This window comes from Oryzias melastigma, linkage group LG4 (assembly GCF_002922805.2).
Source record: "Oryzias melastigma strain HK-1 linkage group LG4, ASM292280v2, whole genome shotgun sequence".
Taxonomy (NCBI): domain Eukaryota; kingdom Metazoa; phylum Chordata; class Actinopteri; order Beloniformes; family Adrianichthyidae; genus Oryzias; species Oryzias melastigma.
Window position 1 is genome coordinate 20949796 of NC_050515.1, and position 17479 is coordinate 20967274.

A 17479-nucleotide genomic window follows, 5' to 3' on the forward strand; every position below is an offset into this window, starting at 1 on the left:
CACACATAGATCATCCGCAGGAGCCGCCGTGACTCTTTGATGGGGATTTTTTTTTTTTTTTTGTTAACGGCTAGAATAGTTGTCCAAACTTGCTCCTAGCACTTACAAAGCTGAGAAACGGAATACAAAAAAGTAAAAGTTTATGACAAACAGTTCCGCAGTTGTGTGAAATATGTCTTTACTGAGGTTTATTGTGTGCCTTATGACGCTATGTTTGATAAATTGAAGGATTTAACAATAAAAAAAAATATCAAAGGGAAAACGTAGTTCTTATGTTTATTGCTCTATAACTATTAAGAGTAACTCTTTTTGAAACAGACTGCAACCAGGCGTCTCCAACCCTGTTCTCGTGAGCTACTGTCCTGCTAACCTCGCTTTAGTAATAGCTGATTAACTGACTTAATGAATCCAGTTTCTGATCGGCTGAAGACACCTAATCCAGGTGACCAGTAAGTACTAAAACAGGGTTAGCTGCAAACCATACAGAAGAAACAGGGTTGGAGACCACTCTGCTACATATTAGCCACTATTTAAGCATTAATCACATTACTTACGTTAGCGTAAGATAGTTAACTTGCAAAATTGTTGCAGAAAAGACTGATACCACTTAAACAAATGTTACTGTGACTTTGTTAACTCCCAATCTTGTTAGTAAGTCAAATAAAAAATAAAAATAAAAAAAAAATGTCTGATATGGCTTTACAGCTGTGTTAGCATATTTACAATACCTGCAACTACTAACCTTCATTGCAACCCCTAAAGAAACTGACCAATATTGCTAATACTAATGTTACTGTGACTATGCTAACTCCATAACTTGCTAGTAACACATAAAAAAACCCAAAAACATAGTTCAACACCATAACATGTTAGGGTTAGCATATTCACAATACCTGTAAGTCCTAACTTTGTCTGCAAGAAGTAAATTACAACAAACGTCACTGTGACTATGCTAACTTGCAACCTTGTTAGGAACATGTAAACAAAAAACAGTCCAACACAAGTACACATAAGCCATGTTAGGTGTACATATTCACGAAACTTGTATTTCCCGACCTTAAAAAAAACAGACTAACATTTGCAAAACTAGCCTCTAAAAAATGTTACTGTGACTACGCTAACTCAAATGTTAGTAACACTCAAAATATTCCTCAGTCCCACACCGTTACAAGTCAGCTACGTCAACGAACCCACATTAAAACCCAACTCTGTTTGCAACTCGGTAAAAAAAAAAAAAAAACACGAAGGCTTTTAAGTGAGCCTTATAGTGCGTAGAATACTGTAAAATATACACATATATATCAGTTATTAAGACAGCACTTGAAGAACAATTTAGTAATTATTAACACTCTTGGGATGAAAATGATAAATGTTTTACTCTGAATTAAAAGAGATGAGTCCTGACATTCTCTAGGTAGGTTAATGTTGGCCTAAATGTTTGCTGAATCTGGATGGAGATCCTGGTTTGGAGTCTCATGGAACTCCTACAACCCCCTAAAACTTCATAAAACTTCCCAGCCTTTGAAGACAATGGCAGTGTCACTTCCCTCGGCGCTGCAGTGGAAGTGCGAGTTAAAGAGTCCTGAGAGTTTGAAGAACATCCTCTCCACTGACCTTTGCTCCTCACTTCCTTGACCTCTGCCCCCTTCGAGAGTCGGACGTGATAAAAAGTAAGTCACGGACTGCGTGACCCTCCGACTCAAACTCTTCTTAAAAGCTGTCGAGCTGCTAAACCCGTAAGCCGAAGAGGGCTTTAGGGTGGGGGGGTGGGGTAATTAACACATGGATTTTCAAACATAAACCAAGAAAATCTCCCCACATATGAGATCGCTTACAATAAAATTGGTCTCTGTTGATTAATATGACTCTAAAATGGGTTATTCACATTAGAATCTATCATATACTGTATGTACTGAATAGACATCAATGTAGTACATTTATTACTGTAATATAAGACTATATTTGGGTAGATAACAAAATGTCTTTGATACAACTGTAAGAAAATATATACTATATATATATATCCTCTTCCTAAACTTTAATATTAAATTATGCAAATACATACTTTAAGTAATAAGCATAGACAAATACTAAATTATGTTTAAAAACACAAAATACTCAATTTTTACCACCTTTCTATAATTGAACAAGCAGAGAGATAATAACTATTCATTCATTCATCCATCCATCTTCTTGTCCGCTCCTTCCCTTTCTGGGTCGCTGGAGCCTATCCCAGCTACTGATGGGCGAAGGCGGGGTTCACCCTGGACAGGTCGCCAGTCTGTCGCAGGGCCTATGATAAACTTAAATAAATGCAATTTCTGAGTTGATTTAGAATGCTGGAAGAACTAAAAAAAGTAATTCTTGAGAATGCTAATGTGCATTTTTTAACCTGTTTACATCAAAGCTTCAGTGTCAAAAGTATTCTAAATATGATAATTCTTCAAACCTTTATCCAACCATTTACATCTCAAAATTGCTTCAATATCAAAAAACACAACCAGAAAAAATCCATATATAAGGTGTTCCAGGTTATAGGTGCACTGTTCTTTTGAAAAAATTAAGCCCTGAAGAAGCTCCTTGTAGTGTGGAAATACTCCCAACAAACTCTGAAGCAGAGAAATGCAGCTTTGAGCTAATATGTTACACTTTACAGTAGTGAAGTGTTTGCATCATTTTGCTTATGGAATTAAGTTAGTTGCACAAACAAATATTTTTGCCAGCAACAGCTGCAGCATTAAAGGGTTAACAGGAAGAAGAAAAAAAATGAATGTCATGAGGCCAAAATGCTAACCAGAAAAAAAAAATTACAGTAAAACAAGTGTGCAAAAAAATAATAACTTCATAGTTGAATTGCAAAGTGCATTCTCAAATTGCATGATGAATTTGCAAGTTGAATTGTCAATTGAAAAATGCATAAAACTTTGAATTATGACCTAAAAAAACTTCCATATAAAACCACATAAACTTTACTTACATTTTTCACTAAATCACCTAAAATAAAGCTGTAAATTGGCCCTAGGACTGCATATGTGTGAGTGTGGGGCCCTGTTCAGAGTGTACCCTCCCTTTGCCCAACAGTTTCTGGTTTGTTAGCAACCCTAGGACTCAGAAAGGGTCAAATAAATCAAACATTGACAATCATCAGAGCATCCCATGTTCTCCTTGAGCTAAAAAGCATTTTTTTAAATAGTAAAAGCGGGTGTACTTAAATGCCAGGTATATTTCACATGTAAAGTACTTGATCCCTACTGTCCTAAGTCTATAAAGTATTTAAAATTCCATGGTATCAATGATATGATTCTCCAAAGATCCCAAACTCTAATTTTAGCTAGATAAACTTCACACATTTTTTGTGCTTAAAAGGTGAAATGAAGAAATGTAGTAATATATCCTTGTTAAGAATTGTTTACATTTTGAAGAAACACAAACTGTATTGTTTACTTTCATCTGTTAATAATGTTAATAAAAAGATAAACAACCCTTCATCCTTCAACAATCAGCGGGGCCATTCTTCAGACAGTGCAGGGATCATGTGAGGCTCAGACTGTTAAAGACTGGAGACGGGAAGCCAGGAAGTAGATGTTTCCAGCACGTTGATGACCCCACGGAGCTACAGTGTATAGAAAGACTTCCTCTCCTTCCTCTAGGCTAAAGTTCACCCATACACTGTATTCATAACAGCACAGTGGGACTCTGTAGACTGAAATTCAAAGTTTTAACTGAAATCTCCGTCCCAGCAGTGCTCCAATGGTCTCCAGTGTCCTCGTGTGCAATAATGAAGGGTATTTTAATCAAATGTTCTTAGTATAGATTCCTTTTAAACCCATTCTTGAAATCATATCATTCAGAAGTGTTCCACTGATTGTGATACCAACAAAGTGTTGAATAAAGGCGATCTGCTTTAGTTTCAGTTGGAAACTCCAGGTTGAGCTGCTTCACTTCGTACAGGATGTAACATTAATACACAAAGATATTCATATTTTAAAGTTAAGGGATGGTTGGGAAAGCATTGGGGGGCAAAAACGGAGAAGGCCAAGATACACCTAACTTCGGACTTTGTCTTTTAGAGCAAAAAAAATGAATAAAGGTTCTGAGGATTTTCTTTAAAGAAACTTTTGAGTTTTTGGTTCTTTGTACCAAATTTCCAGCACCTGCAGACATATTGCAGTCTCTTCAAGGAGCTATATAAGTTCTCTAGAGCTGGAGTTTATGACAAAGAAAACTGAATCATACTAAAGTGCAGATGGTTAGATTAAGATTGGGATTGGTCAACAAAGTCGTAATCTGGGTTGGTAAAAGGAAATAAATTCTTCATCTGCTACCATAAAGATAAAACAAATTTCTTTGGCTGTTGATCTCTATATATGAGGCTTTTAAAGTGCTGTTCGTTGGTCATAGCCAAATTTTTGACAAATTAAAACAAACTTGTTTAATTCCTCAAAGTATAGTCTATGTGCTGCCCCCTACAGATTAAATTCAGGTATTGCCGTTGAATTTTGTGATTGGTCAACTGGTGTAAGTCCAAAAAGTTCAGCATCATCATGCTCTACAACTCCAGTTTAAAAGCCCCGCCCATCTTTGATTCTGTAACTGTAACTCCCCCGCTCAGTTACCTCCACTAGCCACACCCCCTTTTTGCATTTTTTTAAATCTGGACTGAGAATGGAGTCAACCTCCAACTGCCCTGTTTGGTTACCCTTTAAAGAGGAGTAATGAAAGTGTTCTTACAATTTTTGGTAATCTACTCTTACAGTTTAAATCTTAATTTGTATTGTTTCAATAAAGTGAAATGATAAAATCAAAATTGCATATTTAACTGTGGTCCAGCATAATGTAGTATATTTTACTTAGGTTTACTGTTAACAAAGCCAGAAATGGGTCCTGTCTGCTCTCCCCTGCAAGCACAGGGTGTTTATAGATGCAAATCCACAACCTCTCCATATTTTCTAGACTTCTTCTTTTTTTTTAAAGAATAAATTCTATAAGAACCAAGTTCTGGTCTGTCCTCTCTGAGATTAGTCCAACCTTCAAAGTCACAACCTTCAAAAGCTGGCAGGCCGAGAACGACTGCAGGTTTCCACCCTCCAGCTGGGGCTTCCCCTCAGACTGTGACAGTTGCACTTTTATCAGAAAAACACGACTAGACTAACATATTGAGACTCAGTGATGTCCAAAACGATGCATAAAAGCTAGAAATCTTTTTTTTTCCAAGATAAATGAATACAGTGTATTCCAGTATTTTGTAAGACCCAAAAGATGAAGTTAAAAATCCAGAAGAATGGTTCTGACCAGGTTTAACGTGGTTTGTCTTTCTTTTTGCATGCACATTGTCAGGGGAATATGGTTTCTACATTACATAAAAGAGTTGAAACTGTGCTGACATCACAAAGAGTCCGTCTGTGGTACCACAAAACCCTTTTTTACGACTTCTCCACTACAGTGTTTAGCGGTAGTGGGGCATAAGATTTGTGCCGTGCAACTGGTTCACTCTTTCTTCTTAAATGTAATTGCGTCACCATCAGTTTTATTAATGTAAATCTTGGTAGATGTAATATAGTGTAATCTGCTGCCATATTTTAGGTATTTTTACAAAACAATTAGATTTTTTAAGATAAGAAGACAAAGGGGTCATCTTTGGTTTACAAGCACTGTTTGTTTTCCTGATCTCAGCTGTAAACTGATGCAGCTACTAGTGATCATAAAACAGAATAAACTAGCTTACTCTTTTAGACTTTATATGACAGAAAAAAAAAAGACAAAGCAGTCAACCTTGCTATGAAGCAGAAAACACTGGAACAACAGTACTGAAATGTCCAAAGTTAATTTTAAAGTAAAGACAGCAAAAAAAAAAAAAAAGAGAGATAGAAAAATAATCTAATATCTGACAGCACGTACGCACTTTTAATTTTTTGTAACATAAAATAAAATAAGCTTTAACTTAACTCAATCAAGGCAACTGTTGGCTTACCTAGCTATTATTAGCTAGTTTAGCCACTAAACTATTAGTGGCTAAACTAGTTATTAGTAGCTAGTTTTGGCACTAAAAGTGGCTAAGCTAACTATTAGTAGCTAGCTTAGCCACTAAGCTATTTCTTGCTAAACAAACTTATTGCTAGTTGACTTTAATCAAGTTAACTGTTGGATTCTTAAAAAAATAAATAAATAAATAAAAAAGTCCACTTTGGCTTTGTTCCTTCACTACTTCCAAAGACAATGAAGAAATGAACTATACAGTGAAATACATTTTAATGTAATTTGGACAAACAGTTCAGGCCAAAAGTTTGGACACACCTTCCTGTTCAACGCGTCTTTTTAATTTATGACTATTAACATTGTAGATTCTCACTGAAGCATCACAACTATAAATAAACACACGTGGAGTTATGTACCGCACCAAAGAAAGGATAAATAACTGAACTCATGTTGGATACTCTAGTGTCTTTAAATTACTGCTTTGCAGTCTCTTGGGATTTTCTTGATGAGCCTCAGTATGTAATCATCTGAAACAATTTTAAAACAGTCTTGAAGAAGTTCTCAGAGGTGTTAAGCACTTGTTGGGCCCTTAGCCCTCACTCTGCAGTCCAGCTCACCCCAAAACATCTCAGTGGGGTTTGGGTCCAGCTGACTGTGGAGGCCAGGTCATCTGTCCCAGCACCCCATCTCTCTCCTTCTTGGTCAAATATCCCTTACACAGCCTTCAGTGAGAATTTACATTTAATAGTCGTGAAATTAAAGAAACCCATAGAATGAGAAGGTGCGTCAAAACTTTTAGCCTGTACTGTATGCTCACAATTTTTATTAAACTGTAAATATGACATCACCTTTTTGCAGAATTAAAAACCTAAAAAATATAAACATTTTACAAAGACTATTTATGAATCCACTCTGTTCCAATGATGCAAACTTGGCTAATTTATAAATAATGAACATGCATTTATTTCTAATGACATATTGTGCAAACGTAATGCATTGTGATCTATATTTATCAATCTAGTGAGCATCGATTCACAATGTTTTTTTGCAGAGACTTGTGGGTAATTTCTAGGGCCCTTGATTTTGGAAATGCGGATTTTTGACACTTCGACAAAATGGCAAATTTTCTATAGGGGACTGAGTAATAAGAGAATTCAGACTAAGCCTTTGTCTGTTACATTTTGGCAAATTATTTAACAATTATTTAAGTGCTTTTTTTCTTAAGTAAATGTTAAAAATGTTTTCTTGTTTGTCGGAATATAGGTAGATTAAGTAGTACCGTACATTAATACTTGATGAAACTCCTTTCCCTCCAGGATCTGTACTACCAGTCTTACTCTCAAGTTGGAGTTCTGTTTGCCTCCATCGCTAACTTCAACGACTTCTACATCGAGTTGGACGGGAACAACATGGGAGTCGAGTGTCTGAGGCTGCTCAATGAGATCATCGCTGACTTTGATGAGGTGGGCAGAGAGAGATTCGTCCCATAAAACCCTCTGTCCATAAACCAGCTGTTTTTATACACTTCTCCCCGCAGATTGCATGTCTGCCGGCTCCTTCTGTGGAGTATGCGGAGGGAAGCCTTAAGAGTCGTGTGTCACCCATGATATCATCTTCTCAAAGATGACATTGCGGTCGTGACTGAGGTTTAAAGAAACACTATGTTTATTGACAGATTATAATCGGCGATGGTTGCGGTTGGGAAAGTTTTCCAAAACGAGGAATCACTTGCAGATGATGTCTGGCTGACTGGAATCTGTAATCAACAGCACAAAGCATTAATTTAAAAGAGGGTGAATCATCAGTGTTGATATACATTTGGATTCTTTTCCAGGAATAAAAAAACGAACGGACAATTAAAGCTAAATTTCATTGGAAATCAGCAGCTTTGAGATCTGTGTTTGTCCTAACACTAATTTCCCTCATCTCTTATATTCCAGCTGATGGATAAAGAGTGCTACAGAGATATCGAGAAAATTAAGACCATTGGCAGCACATACATGGCCGCAGTCGGGCTGGTTCCTACTACTGCTTCCAAGGTACATGTGCACAAGCTTAATTTAGATCCTGTTTAGTGTTTGAGAAGCATTAGCCGAAATGTCATTGTTAAGAGGAATTTTCACACAAAAAAATTTTCTATTTAAAACCACGCCACATTTCACTAAACAAAGTCATTAACAAAGGATTACGGGCCGGTTTGGCGTCAGCATATCCTGCATTCAAGTTGTTTTTAACCCTACAAAGCTGACAAACAAAAGAGTCCTTTCTGCAACTTCTGCAGAGCTCAACATGAACTTTACATTTGTAAGCCTTTGTAATTGTTATTATGCATAATAAGGTCATACAGGTTAAGAGGAATAGGAGTTAATATTACTTTTTTTGCCTGATATTAAAGGGATTTGTTCTTCCACATTTTTTTTATTGTGTCTCAGGCAAAGAAGTCAATCACCTCACATTTGTGCACAGTGTCGGATTTCGCCATTGAGATGTTTGATGTCCTGGATGCCATTAACTATCAGTCGTATAACGACTTTGTCCTGAGAGTCGGTGAGTCAACGCGTCCGATTTCAAACTTTGACCTACATGTGTTCCGTGGAATCCCATTAAGGTTCATTGCCAGTAAGTTTGCTGGGAAATGCATCACATACAGAGAGCCCCCACCCCCCCACCAGGAAACTCGCCACAGATCGACCTGAAGTCTTAGTCTCCATTGTGTTGGGTATCCTGTGAGAAGCCTGCGACTGCAACTCTTGTTTAATCTCAGCGTAAGCTCTTGTATACATGGCTATCCTGTCTGCAGAGCATGTTCAAAATTCACATTTGTTTACCTTGAAAACACAATTTTTAGGAAATGTTGAAGATCTGACAAAAACAACTTTGATGAAGACTATATTTGGGTAAAGATGACAAACATACTAGCTATAGATATACACAAAAAAGTCTGATAAAGGAAAAAAAATGGTAAACATCTGAAAAAGAATCCCATTACGTTTCTTTTTAAAACAGCATGAGGGTCAAGTCAAGACGGTGTGTTTTGGAAATAAATGGACAAATCTCTATGGGACACTTGGCGGTTGATAGGAAGGTCCAAAGACATAGACTGCTCACAGAGAGAAAATGCTCATTCCCTTTTCTTTCTATGGGTGTGCTTAGGATAACGGGTAATAGTGAACACAATAGGTGAGATGCAGGTACATCATAGAGATTTTTTATGTTTTTTACCCTTTAAAATTCTGTGGACTTCCATCATTGTTCATAGCGACTGGAGCCCTGTCCTCTCGTTCACTGTCAGGGGCCCACAACGGTCATTGGTGTCCGATAAGAGGCACGCCACCACCAGGCGGTCCTGGCGGTGGCGTGCCTCTTGTCTCTGAGCTGGAATGAGTCTTGGGCGGTCAGGGCTTGGGTCTGGCGGTCCGCCACCTAAAGTTGTAAGAGGCCTGGTGCAAAATTGTTTCTTTCACAGCTCTATTCTGAGACACGAAAAACTTAAGGTCATATAACTCTGGCCCAGCCCATACTGCTATAATTCAATTTTCTTCCATGATACATTTTCAAACAGTTGGGGCTTTCGTAAATTCAAAGAGATGCCATTCATACTTCACTATCGGATCCGAATGCCCCTTATTGGTCAAAATTCAATCTGGTTTAACTTTTAACCAACATTCAGTTAACTGACCTTTTTTATGAAGAACAGGGCCTCGAGGGCTGCGCTGTCTGGATGATTTCTAGATATCCTAGCCCTACTCATGACTGATTGGCCAATTGGAACATGCCAGAGCTGGGTATGTTGGAAAACATGCAGGAATGCGGCCCTCAAGGCCTGGAATGACCTATCCCTGATGTAGACCATCATTCGCCAGAAACGCGCATATTCACACATTTACATAAAAGTTTTGTTGAAATTGGTTCCTTGAAAGTGAGTTGCTGAAGCCTGTGTGAAGGTAGCTTTATGTAACAGGAAAATAACAGCATCATCTGCATATAAGAGAGAACTGGATAAGTTGAGTACTTGCCGTCAATCACTGATGTACAGAACAAAGAGTAGAAGACCTAAAATACTGCCCTGTGGAACACCTATAGAGCTCAGTAGTGGCTGTGATGTTGTTGAGATGATATTTAAGGTCTGAGATCTTATATATAAGATCTAAATATAAACTTTCTTCCAATGAAAACAGCAAACTGGGATCCTAATGAGAGTTGTGGAGCTGGTTTTTTTACTTTATCCATTTGCCACTGCCATTTTCACTCCATCTTGGCTAGTTGAAAAAGGCAGCTAAAAGCATCGGAAGTGACCTTGAATGCTCCTCTGCATTTCTAATACAAAAAAGCCCAGGGCTGACTCACCTGTGGGTTGTTTCACCGGGTGTAACGGATAAAAAAAAAGCTTGCGGTTCGGATCGTGTCACGGTTTTAGGGTCCCATTTTTCTGATCAGTAAAAAGTGAAAACAATAAGAAAAAACAAGAAGATAAAAGCCTAAAATAACTTTTTTTGAGAAGCTTTAAAACATATATTTTAGAAAACATATAAAGTACTTCAAAGCATAAATATACACTCAAACATCTTTGAACTTTGAACATAAACAAAAAATGTAAAATTATGTAGTTGATGGTTACATTTACATGTCTGGAACTCAAACCTACAAAAACCGAGAGAAAAGAATGCCTAATATGCATGCTGGTTAAACAACTAAAAAACTTTCAGCTGGAGGGAGGAATTTCAATTGATTTCAGTTTAACCTAAATTTAAAACATGATGCTGCTTAATTTTCTGTGGAGCAAAATTTCCATGGATTTTAGGATTGTATGCCATAAACTAAATTTCATTAATTCAGATGTAGTAAACCTTTAGGAAATTATTACTGAGCTCTTGATTTCGGAAGGTTTGGTGAGAGATTTCATGATTAGGTCAACTCTTTTATGCACCTGTGTCCAAAATTACACCTTAAAAAGGCTTTTTGGTCAATTACAAATAAATTATGGAAAGTGAACAAAAGTTTTGACATAAACTATAAAAAAATTAAAACATTTTTGCTGCTATATGTTTTATGAACTGTTATAATACTGAGGTAACTTGTAATTTTGTCTTATTTTGTTACCCAGTAGATGAAATAACAGTGTATAGTAAAACAGTTCACTAATTTTTGTATCTGCCTCCATTCATGGGTTATTTTGTCACTTTCAGTTTTTTTTTTGTAAAATTTCCAAATCCTTATCTCATTTTTCTTCCACATTTTGTTGGATCCTTTTTATTTTGCTTTAGTTTGAAGGAAATGACAAAAAATTACAACTTTTTGAAGCATTTCATATGCACAAGAAAGCTAGGAAGTAAAAAGTGGGTCAAATACCTGGAGAGTTGTATTATTTCGGAGGGTTTTTTCCAGCTTAGTTTTAGTATTTTAATTTTCACACCCCCTTGCGTTGTGATGTTGGGCAATAAACTCAGCTTGCATCTGTAGGCTGTAGGTTGGAGTTGAGGTTTGGCCACAGTCTGGTTGTGTTGGGAAGGACATCTGGCGTTGAAACCTGCCAAGCCACTGTGTGAACCGCTTCAGTGTAAAGATGAGCACGAAGGAGGAGCTGTTCCCAGCATGAGGCCTAGAAACCGTATAAAACCAGTCATAATTGGATGGATTATGGTGTAAAAAATTAATAGAAAAAATAGCACTTTACTTGATATAGAAGGCGATACAACCAAAATGAACTAAAAACACTTTAATTCTGACATTTCTGTCTCTATTTACTTCAGGGATCAACGTGGGTCCAGTGGTGGCAGGAGTCATTGGAGCCAGGAGGCCGCAGTACGACATCTGGGGAAACACCGTGAATGTAGCTAGCAGAATGGACAGCACTGGAGTGCAAGGGAAAATCCAGGTGAATCACTAGAACATGTTCCTTTAATTTAGTTTGCTCAGATGTTGCTTCTACACCCATACATTTTGTATTTCACTTTTTTTTTGGATTTCAAATACATGTACTGCCAGCTATATGTCTTTCTGGATTAGCTTTAAAATCCTGCACATTATAGAACCATCTGTTATTGGGTGTTGGTGGGATCTGTCCACCTGCTGGCTTTGTGTTAGTCTTTTATTTTGAAATTTGACCACTTTCCTTTCAAATTTCCTGTTTGAAACAGCTGCTGCGCATCAGGGGAAAGCAATTCTTATGGTTCAGGTCTGGTTTATCAGATCTAGCTTTTTTTAAACTTTTTTTTTGTGGCGTCCCGCAGGGCTCATATCAAGAACCACTTATCTTTTTATAGAACATATACAATTAGTTCTCACTCTTTTCTTATTCAGGTTTCGAGCTGCTGGTAATTTTTATATAAATCAGTAAAGATCCTTCATATGTGCTCTACAGATGAAAGCTCTATAATGCTAGGAGCACCTGAACTCTTCTATAGGGCAACGTTTTGGCTATTGTTGCACTATGGGATTTTAAATTGGTTTAATGAGACATACAAGGTCTTGCCTATGAAATAGACCTTCTGTGTAATCCACTCAGCGTTCATGGTTCCTTCCAAAGCATCCAAATTGACCATACTATATACTCCTGTGCAACTCCAAAACATCAGAGATGTTGACAATTAAAGTAAACCGAGAACAAGTGGAAAGACCTTCAAGATCTGGTTTGGGAGATACCATATGATCATAAACATCGGACTCATCCGAGCTCAGAAGACGTTCTACTTTGAAACTGTTCATTTTGGTCTACAAGACTATGCTAAAACATGGTTTCCTTTTGAATTGCAGAACTCTATTTGCCGTTTGCAGATGGTATGGGGGGATGTATTTACTGACAGAAGCTTCTGGAAAAACTCTTGGGCCCATTTAATGAATCATGTTGAGGAGAGGTCATCTCAAGCTACGTTCACACTGCCCTCGGCAATGCACATTCAAGTGACCACTTTTAATGAAAAGTTAATGTAAACATGCATAAATACATGTGTTGGGCTTCCAAAAGTCTTGTATTCATGAATAGCTGAGCAGATTTTCAAGTCCGCTCTTCCGCTCTACGTGCGGCCATTGAAAACGTGTTGAAAGTTGAAACCAGGCTGAACTTTGACCAATCATAGACTCAGGGACCAATCAGTGATGTTAATTGAGGTCCCGTTTAACTGCAGGTGGCAGATATGCGTTAATAAACAGTAGCAAAAGAAAAAAGAGGAAGAAGCCCCTCCCTTCTTGTCCAGTGTGAACACCATATGCTAAACATGTGTTGAAGAATGTGTGTTTAGCATGTTTTTGAACGCTTTAAAGTGCTTGTATGTGTATTTACATACATATGAATTCTCTTGTTTATACGCTCTTTCTTCTTTTTTGTTTTTTTGCTTTTTTTGTTCCAAAGTGAATTGGAAGGTTGCAGTAAAGTTAATTTAAGTTAGTAAAGAGGATGGGATTAAGTTTTCTTTTAACTTCTTCCCACCCCTTTTTGAACACAATTCTGTTGCACTTTTCTTTTTTATTTTTTTTTATTTTTACAGACTGAAATTTGCAAAATAATTGAGATTTAAAATAGGAATAAAGAAGCTGATGGATGTGCTTCTCTTCCAGGTGACGGAGGACGTGCACCGCCTCATTACCGACTTTTACAATTTCGTGTGCCGTGGCCAAGTGAGCGTAAAGGGCAAAGGCCAGATGCTAACCTACTTCCTGGAGGGCCGCAGGCCAGGCAGCCGGCAGCAGCAGCAGCAGACGACCAGCAGCACCCAGCGCCGCTCCAGCGCCTTTGCACAAGGGAGTGTGTGCACAAGGCTAAGCCCCGCCCCTATCGCAACATCATACGGCAACATCAGGACCCCGAGTCCAAGCGTAGCCACGCCAACCACGTCTACTAGCACCACCAGGTATCTTCCCTCGGGGATGGTGTAGCACCACTCTTGGTGAGCAGAAGATCTGGAGCAAAGCCGCTCCCCACGCTTCTTCTACTGTCCGTGGAACGCAGGGAGGCGGAGACAAGGCGGTCAAATAGGACACCAGAGACTGGTTTGTCACTTCACACCGTCGGGGGTCTTGAACTAAGACGCAGGACGCTTTCGCCACGTTGCTCTGACATCCTCAAAGGCCAAGGATGTCGGCGAGGCGTCAGAGTGGGACCAAACTCTGCCTGCAACCGCAGTCTCTGAAACCAGGATCAAACCTGAAGCAATGATGCACAACTGATAGTGTAGCACGCAAATTTCATTTAGCAGATGCTGACCCCTTTGTCTTTTAAGTAAATCAGTGCTGTTGCCTTAGCAACCACTCCTAAAGACAAATTTTGATTGCCTTTTTTGTTTTGTTTAACGTTGCCTTTTCTTTTTTGTTGTTGTTGATTTTTGGACCAGCAGTTCAGATGATTTAACAGTGAATTAAGCCAAATGTATATCAAGTGCTGGCTGTTAAGGGAATAAAGTTGCCAAAAAAAAAAAAAACACACAACAAAGGCAGGTACTGTCGTCAGGCACCTACGGGTCTGGGATGTCCCCGCCCCCTTAAACGCATGATGCCACTGCTGCATTCCAGTCCCGTCTGTTTCCCCGTGATGCTTCCAGACTCTTCCTCATCAAAGTGTAGCAATAACGCGGTTTCGTCTCCTAGCTCCGCCCGCCCGCCCCCTGCATGCGGTCACCTGCTGGACCTGAACGTGTTTTGTAGCCAGTAGAAGTGTGCATAGCTAGCCATTGATCTCAGTGGAGTTGAAGCATGATTTAGGAAAAAACAAAACAAAAAAAAAACATGTCTTCTCTGTGGTGTGGTTCCTACTGCCTCTTCGAATTCTTCTGTTTTATTTTTCAGTGGAATTTTCTACGGTTGGTGGAATATTCCACCAACTTGATGGTGAGAGAGATATCTCCGGTTATCTCCGGTTCCGGACTCATTGAGGTTTATTTTATGACTCAGCATGCTACTCCGAGTATGGCTGAGCGCAGCACACACTCTGCATGCAAGCCCGTGGCTCCTGCATGCACGCTTTGACGATGCGGGTCGAGCGTCGGGCGCTAAAGTGACTCTTCTCTCCGTGGTCCTCATGCATGCACTCAAGGTAGCGGTTCCTCTTGAATGTAAGGTGCTTTTTATTGACACGTGTCTTCGCAAGCGAATTCTGTCCAAGGACACATTTCAGGATCGACGGGCATCAGGCCGGAGGAGGGGGGGAATCCCGCCCACCCCCCCACTTCCACCTGCTGTCAGTCAACAGGTAGCTGGTTCTCAAACGTGCCAACCTATTTTCATAAACATATCAGACTACTTTTATTGTGTCGAGCTGTAGCACAACTGAGTGCCTGTGGCTACGGTTTCTGTGGACTTGCCTGCGTGGAATGCCTGTGTTTTTACTGTTTGAGCTGTTCTTTAAAGAGTTTTGTAAAACAATCGCGAGGTGTCGACTTTGCAGGGATTTATGGGGACACCATAAACTCCTATTTAAGGACAGAGCTGAAATCTTGAAGTCCGGGAAACTTTCTTTAAAGTTAAAAATGAGGATTTTTTATACATTTGATGGATCGACAATGGAAGAAGTTGCGTGTAATATTTTTTTTTGTGTAAATTGGATATTTTCATACTGTACAATACGGGTTTCAATTGTTATATGTAGGCATTATCGGCTATATTTGTCTTTTTCAGAGATATATTAGGATTAATCTCATATTTGTCAAGTTCTTTGGGTTGAAGATGTATTTATGGAGATGTTTTATGTGAATGTACATTTTGTTAAAGACGGTATTTTATACTAAGTGTTTGCACTGCAAGAATATTGACGTATTATAACAATAAAGTCAGTGGGAATGCAATTCCTGCAGAAAAATAACAAACCATTGATCCTTCTGTGCTTATTTCCACTTAGACTTAGGCCCGAGTTACGTAACAGCAGAAAACACAAGCTGATTTAAAGTTAGAGCAACACAAAGGTCAATGTCAGCCTGATGCTAGCAAAAACATGTCAAATTTCATAAGAAGTTTGAAACTTTTTACGGTAAATAGTAATTTTTAAAAACAGAGCTTTAAATTTCTAAATAAAATTGAACTCTTAACCCTTATGTTGTGTTCAAGTCAAAATTGACCCATTTTCACACTTGAAAACGGGTCAATTTTGACTCAAAAACAACAAAAGGGTGAAAAAAAACAAACAAAAAAACTCTTAGTTTCACGATTTGTGCAGTTTAAGATCTGTCACATATCTAATTACAATTTGTATATGTCCATAACTCCAAGATGTATTTAAATAACATTATTGTGAGAAAAAAATCAATTTTATCAATGTTTTCTTTTATTGATCTCCAGTTGCATAAGAATTAATGACTCAAAGTGTAATCTGAAGTATTATATACAACTGTTTTGACTATTTTGAATGCTTTTTTTTATACCGGGGGTTTTAGTTAATTTAAATACTTAGTAATCATTATCACAACATTGAAATCAGCAAACTTACAACTTTAAGCAGAGCTTTTTAAGAGGCTAAATATAAAAGGAAAGGGTTGATAACTGAGGGTCAGAAGCAGAGAAATCTATAGTATTCATTCATCCAAGTTTGTTGCTGGACACCAACAAAACTCAATATCGCAGCAGAATGTTTTTCTTAACCCTTTAACACTGGAGATGTCACCAGTGACTCCTAAATAACACACTCTCAGATTTACTGTACCTCTAACAGTTCATGCGATCAATCTGAATCAGCTGATTCTGACACTGAAAAAAACAGCATTGCATATCAGCGCAAGGCAAATGTTCGCAGGTGGAGAATTCACTGGAATTATGTTGATGTTTGAAGTGTTACAGTAGTCCAAAGGATGTCAACAGCTCTGGTGTTAAAGGGTTAAATTACCTTTAAAAGAACAAAAAAATAGTATACATATATATATGTGTGTGTGTGTGTGTGTGAAGAGAGTAGATAAAAGACTCTTCATTTGTCAATTAAGAATCTTATTATTGTTCCCATTACATATGGTTACAAAATATGTGAACAAACAAAGCTAACTGGTAGAGCCTTACATTTTAGCTAGCTAGTTAGCTTGATAGCTACTATAAAAATACAACACAGAGAAATATTTCAGATAGTTTCAAAAACAGACGCAATAATTTGTGACCCTTTTAGCCATTTTAAAGATACAAAACCATTTTCCACACTAGCCTACGCTACCAAAATTGAGTTGTTTGAAACAATTAGGGGTTTGGTTAAGTTCAAACACTCAGCTGAAATTACTCTACAATGTAAACATCTTTGAACTAGTTAGGAAGTAAAAACAATTCAGATATTATATAAAATGATTAAACGATAAAGCAGGTGGTCCAAGTACAAAATCTGGATCAGTAAATGTTGTTTTTTGTTTTGACAATTTTAATTTTAACTCAAGAGTTGAAGATAATTTGACTCACTTTTGATACCAGCCTCTTGTGGCCATTCAGGGAACTACATGGTGGAAAATTACATTTTTGTAAAACGTTGTAGGATGATGAAGCCTGGTCACAACAGATTCCCTTTACCCCCCCACCCAACCTCCACACACTCTTCCCCATCATCTCT

General features: G+C 38.1%; 1 protein-coding gene across 1 annotated transcript in view; it reads left to right on the forward strand.

Annotated features, from left to right (window-relative positions):
• LOC112150580 (adenylate cyclase type 1) overlaps positions 1 to 15770 on the forward strand; it is a 59187-nt gene extending 43417 nt beyond the window's left edge. The window contains exons 16-20 of the mRNA XM_024278976.2: positions 7293 to 7439; positions 7917 to 8015; positions 8409 to 8523; positions 11727 to 11851; positions 13531 to 15770. Coding sequence (XP_024134744.1) covers positions 7293 to 7439; positions 7917 to 8015; positions 8409 to 8523; positions 11727 to 11851; positions 13531 to 13848 — 804 coding nt within the window. The 3' untranslated portion in view covers positions 13849 to 15770. The remainder of the gene's footprint in view (positions 1 to 7292; positions 7440 to 7916; positions 8016 to 8408; positions 8524 to 11726; positions 11852 to 13530) is intronic.
• The last annotated feature ends 1709 nt before the right edge of the window (positions 15771 to 17479 follow it).